This window comes from Salvia miltiorrhiza, unplaced genomic scaffold (genome assembly GCF_028751815.1).
Source record: "Salvia miltiorrhiza cultivar Shanhuang (shh) unplaced genomic scaffold, IMPLAD_Smil_shh fragScaff_scaffold_79, whole genome shotgun sequence".
Lineage (NCBI taxonomy): Eukaryota > Viridiplantae > Streptophyta > Magnoliopsida > Lamiales > Lamiaceae > Salvia > Salvia miltiorrhiza.
Window position 1 is genome coordinate 494,025 of NW_026651486.1, and position 17,530 is coordinate 511,554.

A 17,530-nucleotide genomic window follows, 5' to 3' on the forward strand; every position below is an offset into this window, starting at 1 on the left:
GATGAGCTCACAAAATTTGGCCTGCAGGCCCATAAAAATTATTCAACTCATAGGTAAAAATATTTATTGGGCTTGAGGCTGGTCAGAAAATAATTAAATAAATAAATAAGTGAATAAATAATTACATAAAATTAAAGATACTTGTGAGAACATTTTCATGTACCTAATAAAACGGCCTCAATGCCTTAAATCGATATGGTAATAATAAAGAACTCAATTATAAAATAAATCTATTTGAAATAATATGACTTATTAAAATCGGGCGTGTATCAATAGTATACTAATTAAAGATCGTCTATATTCCCTATGAAAGGGTCGGGATATCACATAATGAAATATCCTAATCCTAGTTTTGATGTTACCAAAATCAATAGGTTTCACTTGTAATAGACTAGAACTGTTCGAACTCAAGTGTTAGAGTTCTTTCTCTAGTTTAGTTGCTGTTCTGAAGACTGAAGACTGAAAAACGAAGGACTGAAGACTGAAGACTGAAGATGCCGACTGATGTAACGATTAAGGCGAAGTCAAATACTAATATTTGACTTATCGGTCGAAGGATCAGTTTCGACTGATTACTTAATGCGCGCCACGTGGATTCAGCGAAATGATACTAAGTCAAGTATCTGTTAAACATTCTTCCTCGGACTAAACCTCCAACGTTCAAAGGAAGTCACGCACTCCAGAAGTACAGCCACATTAAATGCAGAGATTTCAGGATCGTTCTTTCTCTGCAGAGGTCATTCCTTTTTGGTGATCACCTTTTCAGAGATGTCGTATCTCCTGCTCTTCAAAGTAGCCGTTCTCACCAAACAAGGAACCTCGAAGATTGAAGCCTCAGCCCAAGTTCAAATTACTCTTTAACGAAAGAAATCTTGAAGACCATCTCCGCCAACGGATCTATTCAAGATGTCTCCTATAAATAGTGCTCGAGGATCACTTCAATCTTCACCGATTCAACAACATAAGCTGAAACACTGCCGAATTCGTTACTCAGCAAAATACAACCCAGTGCGTTGGTACTGAAGATATGATCTTCAGTCGTCTCGGTTTGTGTGCACCCGCAAGCACACGTTCAGGTTTGATGTGCACCCATAAGCCCACGCATCGGTTTGCAGTGCACCCGTAAGCACTTGCCCAATGAAGTTGTTGGTCTGATCAACCGACCGTGGATGTAGGAAGTGTTTTCCGAACCACGTAAAAATCTATGTGTTATTTACAGCTTTCAGTACTTACCTTCTTACTTGTGCTCTTACCTTCATAAACTGAAAACTGATTAATTGCAAAGAGAAACTTAACTGCTGACAACGTGTTTAATATCACAGGCTATTTCGAAACAAAAGTTTTCCGCTGCGTGTGTTATCAGTCTAACTGATCTATCTTCTGACAGTCAGTAAGATTCATAACATCTCTCTGTTTGTCAAACTCGACTGAAGCCTTACGTGTATCAGTTAAAGTCTTTGACTTAACTGATAACTCCTTACTGAAGAGTATTCAGTATCAGTCGTCAACCCTGTTTTGACAAAACTCTTTTCAGTAAACAGGTTGAGTCAGTTTGTATTTAAAGTTTCGTTTTAACTAAGAAAAATAGCCCATAGGTGTATTCCCCCCCCCCCCATACACCTATTCGAGACCCTCCGGACCTAACATTCTCTTTTAGCCCAAAAAAATTAAGAACTACTAAAAAGGACTTTCATACCCCTAATATGACTTAGCGAAATATATAGTTGAAAAATACGAAATGAACTTCAAACAATGCGCTATAATATAAGAATTATGTAACAAAAAATGATAGATAACAATTCTCATTCAAACAACTTATAAAAACATCTTATAAAATAAATATTGTCTGAATAACAAACACTAATGGCAATCTTTCTCTTTTTGTTTGGAATAATTGTCTTTGAATTATGCCATTGACATAATATTTCAATGCTACTAAGAGTTCGGAGATTAATTCTTTGAAGTCTAAGGTTTCCTCTAGCCCGTGCCTTCCTGGTACAATTTCGACAATATCTTCTAGTAATTACTTCTGATGCCATCCTGGAGGCTATGGTACTAACTCGTTTCGCAAAGTAAAGTGGATTGGATGTGCATCTTTCAATTTCCATTTTCTTCCATAGATCTCGATATTATAATAACTGCATTTCTACTCCAAAAGTAGGATCTCATTTCAGCCCTTGGAACCTACTCATCAATTCTGATGTGCAGGTAGGAACCCGACTTGCTAAAGTTCCATTTGGTACACTTTCTCCTATTCTCGTCTTGGGTTTCTTTTCTATTGCCTAATGGCCATCACCCATCACAAGTGTAAGAGATAAAAATAAAAATAAAACAAAAACAAAATTTCAATAAATCATCAAATAAGATCTAAAGCATAATGTAATACATAACGTAATATGAGCAGACACAAGGAGCCAATATTTGTAATCCAAGAAAAAAGGATTTGTCAAAAATCAACAATAATCCGTTCACAAGCAAATCCACACACTATAGTAGAAACATAATATATTCTTTTTTCAAGGAACAATAGAAATAGTAGCTATGCGGATATCTGAGCGTTAAGTGGCAACTCAGCCGCTGTGCTGATATTTGAGCCTTAAGTGGCAACTCAGCCGCTCTGCGGATATATGAGCCTTAAGTGGCAACTCAGCCGCTTTGCGGATATTTGAGCCTTAAGTCGGTCATCTTTGATGATATTCAAATAATCAAAAGAAAAATTACTATCTCTTTTATCTTAGTTCATTTGCAGCGCTGAAATACTTTGTCTCCATTGATTTGTAAAAATTGACAATTCTTATCTAATAAATTGCAGGAAATCATGTATGCTTAATTGACACGGGAGAGCAGCTCAGCACTGACTTTACACCACACACCACCGATTGAACAAAGAGAACACTATTCAACCAGACTAAGGGGAGTAGCTAATGAGGACTAGAATACTCATCAGCGATGTGCTTAGTAATTCAAGTCTATTTTACCTAATTATTATTATTATTATTACTGTTATTAAGTAAACTCACCAGCGCAGGTTTAAGTGAAGACTTGGGATAATAGAAGGTTCGATTGAGCGCCTGCGCAGTTCGAAGAGACTATTCAGCACAGATAAAGGGAGAGTTCCACTTTCCAGGTGAAGGAGTAAAAAGAACTGAAGCACCTGCGGAGTAAAAAGAACTAAAGCACCTGCGCAGGATAAAGAGTCCGAAGCACCCACGCGGGATAAAGAACCCGAATTGTCTGCGCAGTCACAAGATAACGAAGCTCCCGGCGCTGAAGGTTCTAGTTAGGAGTTAAAGATAAATTTACTAAGGCATTAAGGAAGATAAATTTACTAAGGCATTAAGGGGCTTTAGGCCCAATTATCTTTGTGAATGGGCTTGAGGCATTAGGGCTCACTCTCATGTCTATAAATAGAAAGTCTATCATTAGAGTTAGGGGATTCTATTCATTTGAGCACTACACTTGTAACATGTAACTCTTTCGAAGTATAGTGAAAAATCCAAAGAACTCCCGTGGACGTATGTCTTGATGACCGAACCATGTAAATATTGTGTCGTTTATTGCTTTATAGTTTAGGTGTTGGTTTCGTGCTTTACTAGTGTGTGCGAGACATATGAACATTGGATATGTACTTTTTCATTTTCCATCCCACGGCCGCCGAGCTGCGATCGTGGGGTTCAGTGTGCAGCCGACTTTCTGTTCTCCTTCGTTCGAGCTCCGATTTCGCCGCCATTTGCGCTCATAGATTCCTTTCGAGATGTACTTCCATCTCATGTGTTCACAATCCTTCAATTGATCTTTGATTTTCCCTGAAATCATTCCAAAACTACAATAATGCATTAAATTTAAATAAAGCATAATAATGAGATTCAAACAATCATTCACAAGCAAATCGTGGAGAAAATGACAATAATTCGTACGAAAACTGTGTTTATCAGTAATCATCATCTTTCCTTGAGTTCGTGGTTTCGAAGATCTAGTTAAAATTTCGATTTGAGAGTTTCGACGTCAAAGATTCGAATCCCCAATATTCATCGACTAGATTCTTCCTTTTGCATCAGGTTTTTATCATTTTTCTTTAATTATTTATCTCTCTCAGTGTGGTTTATTTGAACCCACCACAACAATATGAATCGACCTTAATCATTGTTTATTACAATTTATTTTCATTAAGTTATTTAATTTTGTTGGACTCAACAGCTATCAATAGTATTCAGTATAAATTTATATTTTTATATATATATTGTAGACAAATAGAGGTTACCTACACATTTTAGCATAAAATAGTTCTTGTCCATAAATAGCTAAATACTATCGTTTTTCTATGGTTTTTTCGGTTAACATAAACCTTAGTACTGGACCTTTTTTTCAAATTAATTAACTAAATGAATATTTGGAAATTTCCAATATTATGTCTTTTTTCACATTAATATTATTTTTTTATTGTAATTTCAATTTATTATGATAATTGAGTTAGTACTTTTCTATTTATAAGAAAACGAAAATAAATTTTAAAGTGCTTATGCCTAGCGTGGGATGTCCATTTTGCCTAAAATTGATAGGTTGACTCAAATAAACCGATAAAAATAGAGGGTTAGAGTGAAAAAAATTTAGCTCGAAAAAAGAATGGCTCAAACTAAAAACAGTTCGAGCTTGATAGAGCTGACCCAAATATCGAATGGGTTGGCCGATTAACCAAAAAATTTCTAATTAAGTGAAAAGCGAGTTTGCCTAACCACGAATATCGCAGTCGCAGACACTATCAGGTCAAATAATCATCCAACTAATTAATTGTATAAGTTGAGTTATTTGTTTGAAGCATTAATTCAGAGAACTTGCCTTATATGTAAGGAATACTCAGGCCAAACTCTTTAGCTGACGCCTGCGGACTCAACAAGCAACAAAATGAAAAAGTTTCATATCATGTGCATTATCACCTGAGTCTACTCGTTAGGGACTATCAATTACTTTAATTTTAAGTTCGATAATAAGATTTGATGTTTGTTGAATGTATTTTGGCCTCCAATGGTTAATAAAAAATATTTTGAAAATTAAAGAAAGATGATCATCTATGTGAAATATATATGTATGAAACTCTTATGCAAGTTTATGTTTAAATAATATTATTTTTAATCTAAAACTAGGTGAAGTGTCTTGAATGAGAAAATACGATCTATTTATTTTTTCACAAGAATATAGTTCTCAAGAAAAAATCATACTCCATGATAAAAAAAATTTGGTGAACTTATTGGCTCGATGGACTAGTCCAAAAACAAAAAATATTAAGTCAGTGTCGAAAATTTTTAGTTCAAAAAATATTCAGCACTAGCTTAAACTGAAAATAGCTTGCCAATTAAATGAATTGATCCAAAATTAAGTGGGTTGATCCAACTAACATCTCATGTTGATCCCAAATTAAGTGAGTTGATCCAACTAATTAACATCTCATGCTGATTCGAAGGACTCGAAAACCAAAGATATAAGGTTAAGGTCAAAAAAACTTCAACCCAACTAACCCAAACTAAAAATAGCTAAAATCCAATTAGATGAACCTATGCAATACTTAAGTACTTTTTTGCCTAGCAAATAAGAGAGATTAAAAAAACACTTGCCAGGAAACTAATGTGAATTGAGATTATTATTTTCAGCAATATGATTCCGTGGAAAATGAATCCTAATATATTCATTCTCCAGCATTTAGAAAAGGGTTAAGGTGCAGATAGGCCTCTCAAGTGGAGGCCCTTAGAGCGTTTCAGTCCCCTTACTAACTGTGTGTGCAAATTGGCCCCCGAACTCTAAAAAATGGTGCAGATCGCCCCCTCTGACTTAACACCGTTATGGGTCGTTAGTCAGAGGGGGCGATCTGCACCGTTTTTTTGGAGTTCAGGGGCTAATCTGCACCTTTTCCCTTTTTGGAGTTTGGGGGCTAATCTGCACACTGTTCATTAAAAAAATCACATCTCATCTTCTCCGACCAACTTTTCCGGCGTCAATCGCCGTCAGATGAGGAAAATCACGAAATCAAGTTCCCAAGCCCCAAATCGGGAATTCCAAATCGGCGTCATTGCTCCCGAAAATCACATAATCGAAATGGAAACTCGAATTCTCCCTCGAACGTCACCGCCCCCAATTGCAGAATCACCCCCAACGAATCGAACTTCGCCTCGCCGTAGGCGGTGATCGTGACCCCAATCAAGATCGAGATCATGTTGGCCATGGTCTTTGATTTGAAGGCGTCCTTCTTCAACAGCACGCCGATAGTGTAGATGGCGACGGGCATCGTCGGCCTTTATCACCGGATTTCGCCGGATTTGAGAGAAAGATGCGACTCCTTATCGAGAAAAGCTAGGCGACTCCTCATCGAGAAAAGCCAGGCGGCGGCGCCCAAGAGAGAAAGAAAGGGGCGGCGGCCTTCGAGGTTTAGGGCCCAAGAGAGAAAGAAAGGGGCGGCGCCCTCCGCCGGCCTCGCCGGAGCTTGAATCAGCGACAACGACGATCAAATTTTGAGCGAGAGAGTTGAATTAATTAAAAAGTTAAAAGGTGCAGATTAGCCCCTGAACTCCGAAAAAACGGTGCAAATCGCCCCCTTGACTAACGGCCCATAACGGTGTTAAGTCAGAGGGGCCGATCTGCACCGTTTTTTTGAGTTCGGGGGCCAATTTGCACACATAGTTAGTAAGGGGACTGAAACGCTCTAAGGGCCTCCACTTAAGGGGCCTATCTGCACCTTAACCCTTTAGAAAATACCAAAAATAATTTTTAAGATTCTGGATTGGTATCATTAAATAAATATAATTTATCATTATATATATATAAGAATTAAATTGTAATTTAATCTTTATAATAAATTTCTCTAATTAATTTTTTTAGTAACAACAAAGTGCATTATTAAGGTTAATTATATGATTTATAATTCTAAAATTAAATTCAAATTTTCTTACATAATAATAATAATAATAATAATAATAATAATAATAATAATAATAATAATAATAATAATAATGTATGATTTATAGTTTTAAAAAATTAAATTAAGATTTTCTAATAAAGTATGATTCATAGTTCTAATAATTAAATTATAATTTGCTTAAAATAAATTATTAACTAATTAATAAATTTAATAATAATAATAATAAATTAATAATATAAAGTTGATTCATAGTTATGAGAATAATAATAATAATAATAATAATAATAATAATAATAATAATAATAATAATAATAATAATAATAATAATAATAATAATAATAATACAAAACATTAAATACCTTCTAAATAAAAATTATAATTTACATTTTATAAAGTAATACAAATAAGTAAGAATCCTGAGAATGAGGAAAAAGAATACCTAAGAAAAGCTAGGGAATAAGAATCCTGGAAAGTTGCACTACTTTCCTTGTTTTCATGATTCTTATTACTTTCCTTTAGGGAATAAAAATTTAACCAAACACAAGAATTTAATATTTTGGAATCAGATTACTTTCTCAGGCCAGAATCTGTGTCAAACAAACGGGCCCTAAATAACTATAGATATTGTCCTTCATGGGACATCAAGCGGTCATGTGAACTCCTGTTAACGAATAATTAGGGTTTCAATCCCACAGCTCTCCCTCCCCCAAGTCAAAATAATAATAATAATACTATTTAGGGCTGAGCAAAACAGAACCGGAATCGCCAAACTGAACCAAATCGGGCGATTTGGTTCGATTTTTATAGATAAAACGGTGAGGTTCGGTTTAGAAATTTTCAAACCGCCAATTTTCGGTTTGGTTTCGGTTTGAAAAAAATGGTTTGGTTTTTAAACCGAACCCGCCCGAATTAATAATTATTATAATATATTATATATTTTAAAAATAATTAATTATTAAATTATTAAACATTAGGGTTTTATTTTAGAGTCAAATTCAATATTTAGCATTTTAGAGCTAGGGTTTTTGTTTCTCCCTTTTTATTTAACATTAATGAAGCTAATCCCCCTTTTTAATTAGAGCAAAATTGTTTCATTTTGTGGAAAATAGCTTAGTTTAAAAAATAAAAAAACGAAACGGTTTAAGTCAAATCAAACCGAAACCGAAAATTTACGATTCGGTTTGGTTCGGTTTTGGCAACTAAAACGGTTTGATTTGGTTTGAATTTTTTAGGGCGGTTTGGGTTCGGATTTTTTCAGTACGGTTCGGTTTCAACCCGAACCGTCCGAATGCTCACCCCTACCACTATTTCACCAAAAATTGTATGCATCAATCATTAATACTATATATGTATATAAAAAAAGGTAAAATATAATTTTGAAACTTTTTATCAACACAGCATTTATTCAACCTCGTTGACACAATACATGGAACACAACATTAAAGCTAGATATTACACACTCAACACTCAAACTTATTATTTAATTCTTGAAATAAAGAAAAGGAAATTGCAAAGCAAGTGAATTTTGTCCTTAGGTATGTCCATGGAGGTGAGCCTGAATTGCATTGACGAATCCCTTAGTCACCTCTTTACTTCTCTCGATAATCTCTTTTATGGTATGGTGGTGCTCATCGCTTTTGGGGTGGTACGTCGACGCAATCTTGATGGTACAACCACCATCACCGCTCGTCTCAAATTTGAAAACATAGGATACAAACTCAAGATCTTCTCCCAAAATACCGCCTTCCACCAAGTCGTACTTGAACACCTGCTTTTCCTCATCTATTTCTACGATCTTATGCTTTGCGGGCTTGATATCTCCTCCTAAAAAAATAATTGGTTATAGCTCACTTCAATATTAAATACTATTGAGGTTAGGTTTCAATAGTTTATTCGAGCTCATGTGCATTTTCTTAGAAATTTAATACTTCATACATCCCAATTTTTAGTATCCATTTAAGAGTGATACGGATTTTAATAAAGTGATTGAGTGTATTGTAAGTGGAATAAGCGTCTCACCTTTTATACGAGTGTTAAAGTGGAGCAAAGGTCCCGCCTACTTTTACTAAAAATATAAATGAATACCAAAATATGGGACGGCCAAAGAAAAGGAAATTAAGATGGATATTAAAAGTTGGGACGGGGAGAGTATATCAAACCCAACTCCTTATTCTCATACTTAATTAGAAACAACTAAACAAATAATTCGAAAACAATAATTTTACCTTCTCCAGTAAAAGTAATTAGCTTGATACTCCCAACTCCTCCATCTCCTTCTACAGTTTCGAAGCTTTTAAAGAAATTGGGTATAACTTTGGGCATGAGTTCGTCTGCATCCACCACAAAAGCTTTGAACAACTTTGCTGGTGGGAGTGAGCAGCTAATTTCTTGATCAACGATGATTGGTGCCATGATTCAATATTTTTTTTTTGTCTGAAAAAATTGATGAGATTATGAAGAAGATTAATGAAAGCTAGTTGAGTTGTGTTGTGTTTTGTGCATGAAAGGGAGAATCTATTTATAAGTGGAGAATTGGGATTATATTTGTCATTATTTTATTCCAAGAAAATTTTGTGTGTATTTTATTGATAGTCTTCTCTTTGCTTGCGAGACTGAGTCATTTTGCTTCGTTAGACATTTTCCTTCTCTCTTTTTATATGGATGATGCATCATTAGTTTTTTTTTTTATTCTTGTTTGTACGTGACCGGTCGGCAACGAGGGAAAATACAATTATACCTAGGGTAGGGGCGTTGATTTAAATTATAATTAAATTAAATTTAAAATATTATTTGGTCTATACTTTTAGAAAATTACTACGATTTTGATTTGGTTTTTCAAATATATAAATCAAACTAAAATATGCAAACATTGTTGTTGTGGTGGTGGTTGTTGTTGTTGTTGTTGTTGTTGTTTTAAAACAATTTATATCTAAAGAATATTAGTATTAATTTATATTCATAACTATCTTTACAAATTTTTAGAAACTATCTGAGGACATGAACTTAGAAATTTAGAAATTAAAATTTTAAATTCTAAGCTCCACTCACTCATCATCACCATTCATCCATCCTTACCAGTTATCTGTTGCAGCCCATTTTTACTTCTTAATTTTTTGATAAGTATGTTGTCCCTTATATAGGTGTGATATTGTTTTCATCTTATAGTCTTAGCCTTGTTTGTTGCGGTGTTTAACGCTGGTTTAGCATATTAATCTGTTGAGAAACGATCGTTTGGTGCCTTCGCGCCTAACACAGACGGCCTAGCATTATCACTACAAGAATTTGAGGTTTTAGCCACACATAATTTGTGACACATAATAATGTGTGGCAGTTTACCCACACATAATTAAATATGTGTAGGTAAATTCATTAGACTGTTTTAAACAGTTAATGACATTTAGTTATGTGTGGGTAAAAAGAGTTAATCTCATTTATTTTTAACTTTTTATTTTCTATTTAACTCTTTATATTTAATGTGTTTACGTGGCAAATTAATAAACATTATTACCCACACATAGTTAAGGATTATATATGTGTGGTTAATGACATATTTAAACATTAGTTTATTAACAATTAATAAGTGTGACATAAACATTTTAGTGACACGTATATTCTTTTGTTAATTATTTTTTTATTTGATTTTATTTAAATAATTTTATTTCAAACTTTATTTAATATGAAAAATATATGTAAAATATTAGTCACACATTTTACCGAATATCTATGTGTGGTTGATAATCCATATGTCAACATTTATATATAGTTAAGAAAATTATATTGCCTTCACTCAATTTAATTATGTTTTTTTTGTAAAGAAAATATCGACAAAAATTTGCTGAATCAATATAGAAATTTATGTTGCAGGGAAGCAACTTTTTATTTCTCGACCATAATATCCAAGAATAAAATTTACCGAAATAGAAAAATAACAAGATATATACAAATAAAATAAAAAGAAAAAATATAGAATATAAATAAATTTTTAATTTTATTATAATCGCTAAATTATCACTTAATTTTAAAATTAATTACAAATTAATTTTAAATATAAAGTTATCATTTTAATATATCACAATTCATAATTATATATGTTGCACCACACAAAATCTTACAAATATTAATAGCTTAGCATTACTTGCATAAATATTTGTAACTATAATATAATATTATTAAAATATGATACAAAATACATCTATTTTAGAATCGCTCAGCATAATCAAAACATTTGGATTTTAATTTTTCATAGAATTATTGTGGTCGAACTCATTACTTACACAAAACTAAAAGTGTTGGATTTAAATAATACTATTTGTGTATATTGCTTTAGCCAAAAAGAGATAAGTGTTAAATAAGATAAGTGTTATATAATTTAAATTCGTAAAAGTGTCGGATTAGAAAGAAATTTCATTCTCCCGCCCTACACCCAAAAAGGCATTCAAGAAACTATTTCATTTTACCGCCCTACATTCAAAAAACTATCTTAAGAAGTCGGGCAGTTTTCAGGCTCTCATTGCCACAATCTTAGTGGAGTTTAGATTGCCAAGTCCTCTGCTCCGGTAAATCCCCACTACCCTATCTAAATACTCCGAAAGAGTCACCTTTGAGTCAATTTCCGGCCGCTAAGACAACTGCGCGGAGCTGATCAAACTGAGGGCGCCTGTGGGAAGATGCATCAAGTTCTCCTAGGAATGTTAAGCGGCGGCGCCGCCTCCAACCTTCCCCGCCGTCAGAAGACCTCAGCTGCCAAGGTTGTCTCCTCTATTCAATACATTGTAGTCTAAACTTTCATGTTAGTTCTTTTTTAAAATAACATGAGACACTATTGTCATGATTCATGTAGATCTTAATTTCATCAGAAGATTCAATAGCTAAAAAAATTAAACTGTTCATGACATTGCAGAAGGTATAATCTTCATCCAGTTGGTGTGAAATCAGTTCAGAGGGTGACTAAAGAAATTGTGCCCATGAAGGAGATGGAAATGGATTGGGTCTCTTTAGAAAAGGTATCAGAATTTCCTTTAAAGTTTCTCCTGCTCATTTCGTGTGTCATATTGTTGACAACTTTTCCATTGATCTTATAACACTTGTGTCCAAGAGTTGCTACTTCTTGCAGGGCTGGTCTAAGACATCTCAAGATAGAGCGTAAAAGAAGTTCGAGTATTGCCTACCTTGTGAGTGAAAATGCTATATTTTCTGAAGGATTTCTATTGCTTTCATTTAGTATTGCCCTTCCAATTCTTGCAATTTCTAGGTCTAAAGGATTTTTTTATATGATTGATCTGGCAGAAAGCACACTTTATTTTCTTAACTTTAGTTGCACCCTCTCTGTTTTTGTCAGGTAAGAGTGTTTTGTGGCATATGTATTCATCTTATTGAATCCAATTAAGTTGTGTTTAATTAATATATAGATGTGTATCTTGAATAATTTTGTGTTTTTATTATCTTTACAGGAATAACTGAAGCAGATGTCAATATGCAATTTAACCAATACGTTGGATTACTTTTCGTCAACGAAGCTTCATAGAAAATTAGAATAGTTTGATCAATTGTGTAGTATTATTATGTAATGCTTTTTATAGTTGTGACATAAATAATGTGTACTTTGATATTATTAATAAAGTAAATATTTTTATATAATCATGTTATATTTTAATGTGTTGTACATACTATTTTTAATTTAAGAGTTTCTAAACTAGTTAGGAATATACTATTAGATTAACTATAATATAATAATATATATATTTATATATATAAAATAAAAATTAAATTGAAAAAATTCTAAATAGTTTTAGCCACACATAAGTTAGGTATTTATCCACACATACAAATTGCCACGTGTACATGCCACATCAGCATCCACGTAATTTCCACATCATCATTGTATTATGATAAAAATATAATTATCTACACATATGAGACACTTTTAGAGACACTTATATGTGTCGGTAGTATTATATGCCCTTGCATATATGCAAGGGGCTTCGGCCTCTTTACATAGATAAATCCCGTTTAGGAATACGCCACCCCCCTCTGATACACAAACCACCAGAATTATCTTGGATCCAAATCTCATTTTTGCCCTGAAATTTAAATATTATCAGCTCTATGCGTGAGGAGTTACTACTCATTATTCTCTACAAAAACGTTGTTGTTCTTGCCGACCGATGAAGAACTTTGCATAAGCTTTGTTGTGCAATACCAAGACTAATTTTGACCACGGAATCGACAACACGGTGTGTGCGGTTAATCGTTTTTGCCAATCGAACCTAATTTTGATTTTTATTTGAGAATGTTAGAGTAGTAGAAACGATTGAATCTGTTAGCAGTAGCGGAGCCACATTGGTGCAAGGGGGTACAACTGTACCCCCAAATCTCTTATATTTTTAATATATATATATATATATATATATATATATATATATATAGGGTGTGGTTCTAGGGAGAACTACATTATTTGTGAGAACGTGAGAACCATCAAATCTAATGCATTCACTGTAAAAAATAATGCATTCGCTGTTAAAATTAATGCACTCAAAAAAATAAAAAAAAATTGCTACCTTCAGGATTCGAACCCAGGATCTGTATTCATCCAACAAGATGATGCATCCACCGTAGATCTTGATGATCGAATGGCTGAAAATGGTTCTCCGTTCTTTTTTTATTTATAGTTCTTTCTTGAACCTCTCCCTATATATATATATATATATATATATATATATATATATATATAAAAGAAATACAAGAAAAAATATAATATGTCATTTTAATAATTATAATATTCATGTTAATTATTTAATATTTTTTATAGTAATTTGTTATATTAGTTTGTTAAATTTGTATTGTTTTTGACTCATTTTCATTTCTTAGTTAATTTTTAGTATTGAATTTGAGTCAATGATCGAGTCAAAGTAAAATTATGAACTATTAATAATGAATTAGTTTATTTTTTTAGAATATGAAATAATTTTTCAAAAAAAATGCATAAAAATAGGTTTTTATATGCTTTCAATGTACTTGTCATTAAATGAATAGAAGTGCGAACAACTATTTATTATATTCTAATTCTAAGTTCGTTAAGATTCTACTTGAATATAAAAATGAACTGTACTAAATGTTTAAAAATAATTAGCTCGAGATCTCTCGCCCCCGAACCCTCATACAAATATTTTCAGACATCGTATAAATTTAGTACCCCCAAATCACAAATCCTGAATTCGCCACTGTCTGTTAGGTTTTTTTCGAAAAAGCCAAAGTTTTTGTATTTCGCATTTTTCTCCCTCGTTTCTTGCATCTTGCTTTTGTTTCCTATGCTGTTGTCCCTGAGCTCCAGTTTATTTTCTTTTTCCTTGATTTTTTCTTGGATTTGTTCCTTGATTTATTGAGTTGCTTAGGTTATATTTTTGTTTTGCAGGTGAATTTGAAAAGCAGTGGAAATGGTTTCCTTTGCTTGTCTGTTCCTAATGGTTAGTTAGTTAGCTCCCTTCCTCTGCTTCTCTCTAAATCTTTGATTCTGTTTGTGTGTGTGTGTTTTATTTTGTGTGAGGACACTGGGCTGGGGAGGGAAGTTTATGAGAGATTTAATGTTTTCTCGCTGTAGATAATGGAAAAAGATACACAATTTTTCACTCTCAAGAAAACAAAAAAAATTACGATATTGTGTGTATCTGTGTATTTGTTTCTCTAACTTCCTTCAACCATTGAGAGAGAGAGAGGAATAGTCTCCTTGATTGTTGGATTTGAACGCCTGAGGTGGGGGGGGGGGGGGAATTTGGGCTGCTATTATTGTAGTAGGGTAGGATGATCACCTCAATGTGATTATTTTGTTTAATTAGGCTAATAGCATCATAATCATCAACTTCTTCTTTTATTCCGCTTTACTAAAGTATGTCATTCTTGTTACTGCCGCAATGTAAAGATGAAATCTTTATCATCACCAGAGTTGTGACTCATGCACATATGTCTCTCAAATGCAGATACTCTTAATTGTGGTAGAACTAGCAGAAGGTCAGATACATGTGTGATGAAAGGGGATATAAGACCATTATTACTCGTCTGCATTAATTAAATCCGACCACCACCCAAAATTCTGCTCCAACTTGGTGATTGGAGTTTATGCCAAAAACTGTTTGATAAAATGCTTGATAAAGAAGAGTTTAGGCTGTTGAATTCTTCTTTTACAGATTTCGTTTTGGTTTTTAACAGAAATAAGGTGAAGCTATTAGTGCTTTCTTCCCTGTATCCGGCCACCACCATTGAATTCTGCTCCAATTTGGCCATTGGAGTTTAGGTCCGAAAACTGTTTGATAAAATGCTTGATAGAGATGAGTTTTGAAAACCATGAGACTAGTGTGCTGAAGTGTTACTGTTATGTAGTGTTTGCATTTATTTATTTTCTGATAAACAACTGCAGAATATTTGTTAAGGAACGTTAACCACAAAAAAAAAATCAAAACATTTGCAGTAGTACAAAAAATCGGATGCATCAAATTTTTGTCGAAAAAAATACACCATGAACTATTGGATACTCACTTTGCGTCCCGGAACTCATGTTTTACTGCTTTCGACGCCTCGGTATTTAAAATACACAGCCACAGACGAGGAAGACTGCTGGAACCCTAGTCTATCGATCGTTTTATGTATGTCTCTGACTTGCGATATTGTTGTGTTGCGATATTGCTGAGTTTATGTGCGTGGGATTAATCCCATGTAAATCATGGTAATTTTTTATTTATTAGGAGGCCAAATATGTATTTTTAAATATACTACAATAATCTGTAACCCTAATCCAGATCTTAATAAATGCTACCAAACTAGATTGATGTTTATCTATAAATGCTGAGAAACGAAAATTTAGATTTATAATCTATTGCATTCTTGCTTAAGTAACCGCACATTATTAATACAGCCTAATCTATAGACACGAACCAAACGTGCCCTTAGAGTGTTAGAGATATATCGATTCATTTAATTCATGTCTTAGAATTGTTTTTCATGTATTTCGATATTTTTAGTTTTAGTTTTTATTGAGTATCATATTTTCTTCTTTTAGACGGCCTTATAGATATTAATTTGATTTGAATTATTGAAATGAAAAATATATGAAGACCGCACAAATCAAATTATACCTGTGAGTCTGATTTGGCCCAACTCCTTGGAAGCCCAAACCCACACACCAAAGCCCATCCTGGCAGGCCCATATCCTAGCCTACTTAAGCCTCTTTTCCCTAATTACTAAGTGAGGGAAAGTGTGCAGAGAAGAGGCAGCGTGAGTTTGAATTGGAGAGGTCATCTTCTCTTAGTGAGATAGAGGGAGAGGCGCAGTTGAGTGTGAGAGAGAAGATGAGTGTTGTCGCTATTCTTGTGTGATCGAGCGAACTGTGTTCTCTATCTCTCCATTCGCCTTCCTCACGTGGATCGAACAAGAAGCTTCGTGTCTTGCTTGTTCTCCCCCTGTTTCGTGTCTTCCCGCCGCAGCTACTGTGAGGGGCCGCCGGAGAGGGTCAAGGGTGTCGTGGGTGTGTGGAGCTACCGGAGTTTGTTGTGGTGCAAGTTGTTGTGCGCTTAGAGAAGGAAACGGGACTGAGCCGAAGCTTTGCCCCCCTGCTGCTCGTGTTTCTATAGTTGGAGCTGGAACGTCGCCGCGGTGCAGCTGCTCCCAGGGAAGTCACTGCTGCTGTCACGCTCCTGCTGTTCCTGTTGCTCTCTCCCTCCAAAGCTTGAAGAGCTCGTTGGCTTCGTGCTAACGAGTACGTGGACGACGACGTGCCGCGATAATACCCAACAGTGGTATCAGAGCCACGGTTGGTACGTCATCGCGTCCCTGTCCTGCTGCATCGGAACGCAGCGATTCAAATCGCTTTTGGTAAGTCGAGGTTCTGATCTTAGGACCTTGCTCAGGTAAAATGGCGAAACCTTCCCCGTTGTCTTATATTTAGAAAACTGTCGAGTGGTGCAGTTTAGGCTTGGGTTTGCTGCTGTTTCCCAATGTGCGTTTTGATTTGGGAGTAATTTGACTTAAGCTGTGTGCTTTTATCTTATTAATCTGAAATTTTTGTTTGCCTCGTGAATCTGCTCTGTTTTGTATTTTTTCCGCTGCATTTGTGATTCTGTGAAGGCATCTTAGTGTTTGGTCTCGGTGTTTAGCTTTGTTGTGTCTTGCTGTGATAGCTTGGTATGGCGTCTTTTTTTGGTATGGCTCCTTTTGATGGAAAATCCGATTTTAGTATCTGGAAGCAGAAGATGAAGTGCATTTTAATTCAGCAACATGTGTTTAAAGCTGTTGATCATTCTTATGCTGAAAATGAGACTGAAGAAAAGAAATCAGATATGAATGAACTTGCATTGTCCTCTGTCATACTCAACTTATCTGACTGTGTGCTTAGAAAAGTAAGAGTATGTGATTCTGCTAAAGATTTGTGGTGTAAATTGGAAGAGCTTTACACTGAAAAGTCGCTACCATCCAAATTGTTTTTACTCGAAAGATTTTTTCAGTTTGAACTTGATTTGTCTAAGGATGTAGACGAAAATTTGGATGTGTTTTCAAAACTTGTGCAAGATATTAAACTGACTGGCGATGAACACATTGATGATTATGCCCCTATTGTGCTGTTGAATGCTATTCCT

The 17,530-nt window shown here is 34.3% G+C and overlaps 1 protein-coding gene and 1 long non-coding RNA gene across 6 annotated transcripts; one reads left to right on the forward strand and one right to left on the reverse strand.

Moving 5' to 3' along the window:
* Window positions 1-8,281: 8,281 nt before the first annotated feature.
* On the reverse strand, window positions 8,282-9,420 carry LOC131003159 (major strawberry allergen Fra a 1-3-like). Its single transcript, XM_057929641.1, has 2 exons — window positions 9,133-9,420; window positions 8,282-8,731 (listed from the first exon to the last, which is right to left on the reverse strand). The coding sequence occupies exons 1-2, from the start codon at window positions 9,317-9,319 to the stop codon at window positions 8,439-8,441; spliced, it is 480 nt and encodes a 159-aa protein (XP_057785624.1). The 5' UTR covers window positions 9,320-9,420; the 3' UTR covers window positions 8,282-8,438.
* A 1,963-nt stretch (window positions 9,421-11,383) lies between these two features.
* Window positions 11,384-12,544, forward strand: LOC131003160 (uncharacterized). 5 transcript variants are annotated; one of them, XR_009094562.1, is made up of 4 exons: window positions 11,396-11,655; window positions 11,808-12,078; window positions 12,194-12,245; window positions 12,358-12,544. It is a non-coding gene; the product is annotated as an uncharacterized LOC131003160 (long non-coding RNA). The 5 variants fall into 5 exon arrangements; XR_009094560.1 differs by having other exon boundaries at window positions 11,384-11,655; window positions 11,808-11,910; window positions 12,003-12,544; XR_009094561.1 differs by having other exon boundaries at window positions 11,384-11,655; window positions 11,808-11,910; window positions 12,021-12,544.
* Window positions 12,545-17,530: the final 4,986 nt, after the last annotated feature.

Excerpts from the sequence above, each read along its gene's own strand:
- LOC131003159 (XM_057929641.1), bottom strand. The coding sequence starts at position 9,319 with ATGGCACCAATCATCGTTGATCAAGAAATTAGCTGCTCACTCCCACCA. Across the intron at positions 8,732-9,132 it reads AATTACTTTTACTGGAGAAG|GAGGAGATATCAAGCCCGCA; the intron begins GTAAAATTATTG and ends TTATTTTTTTAG.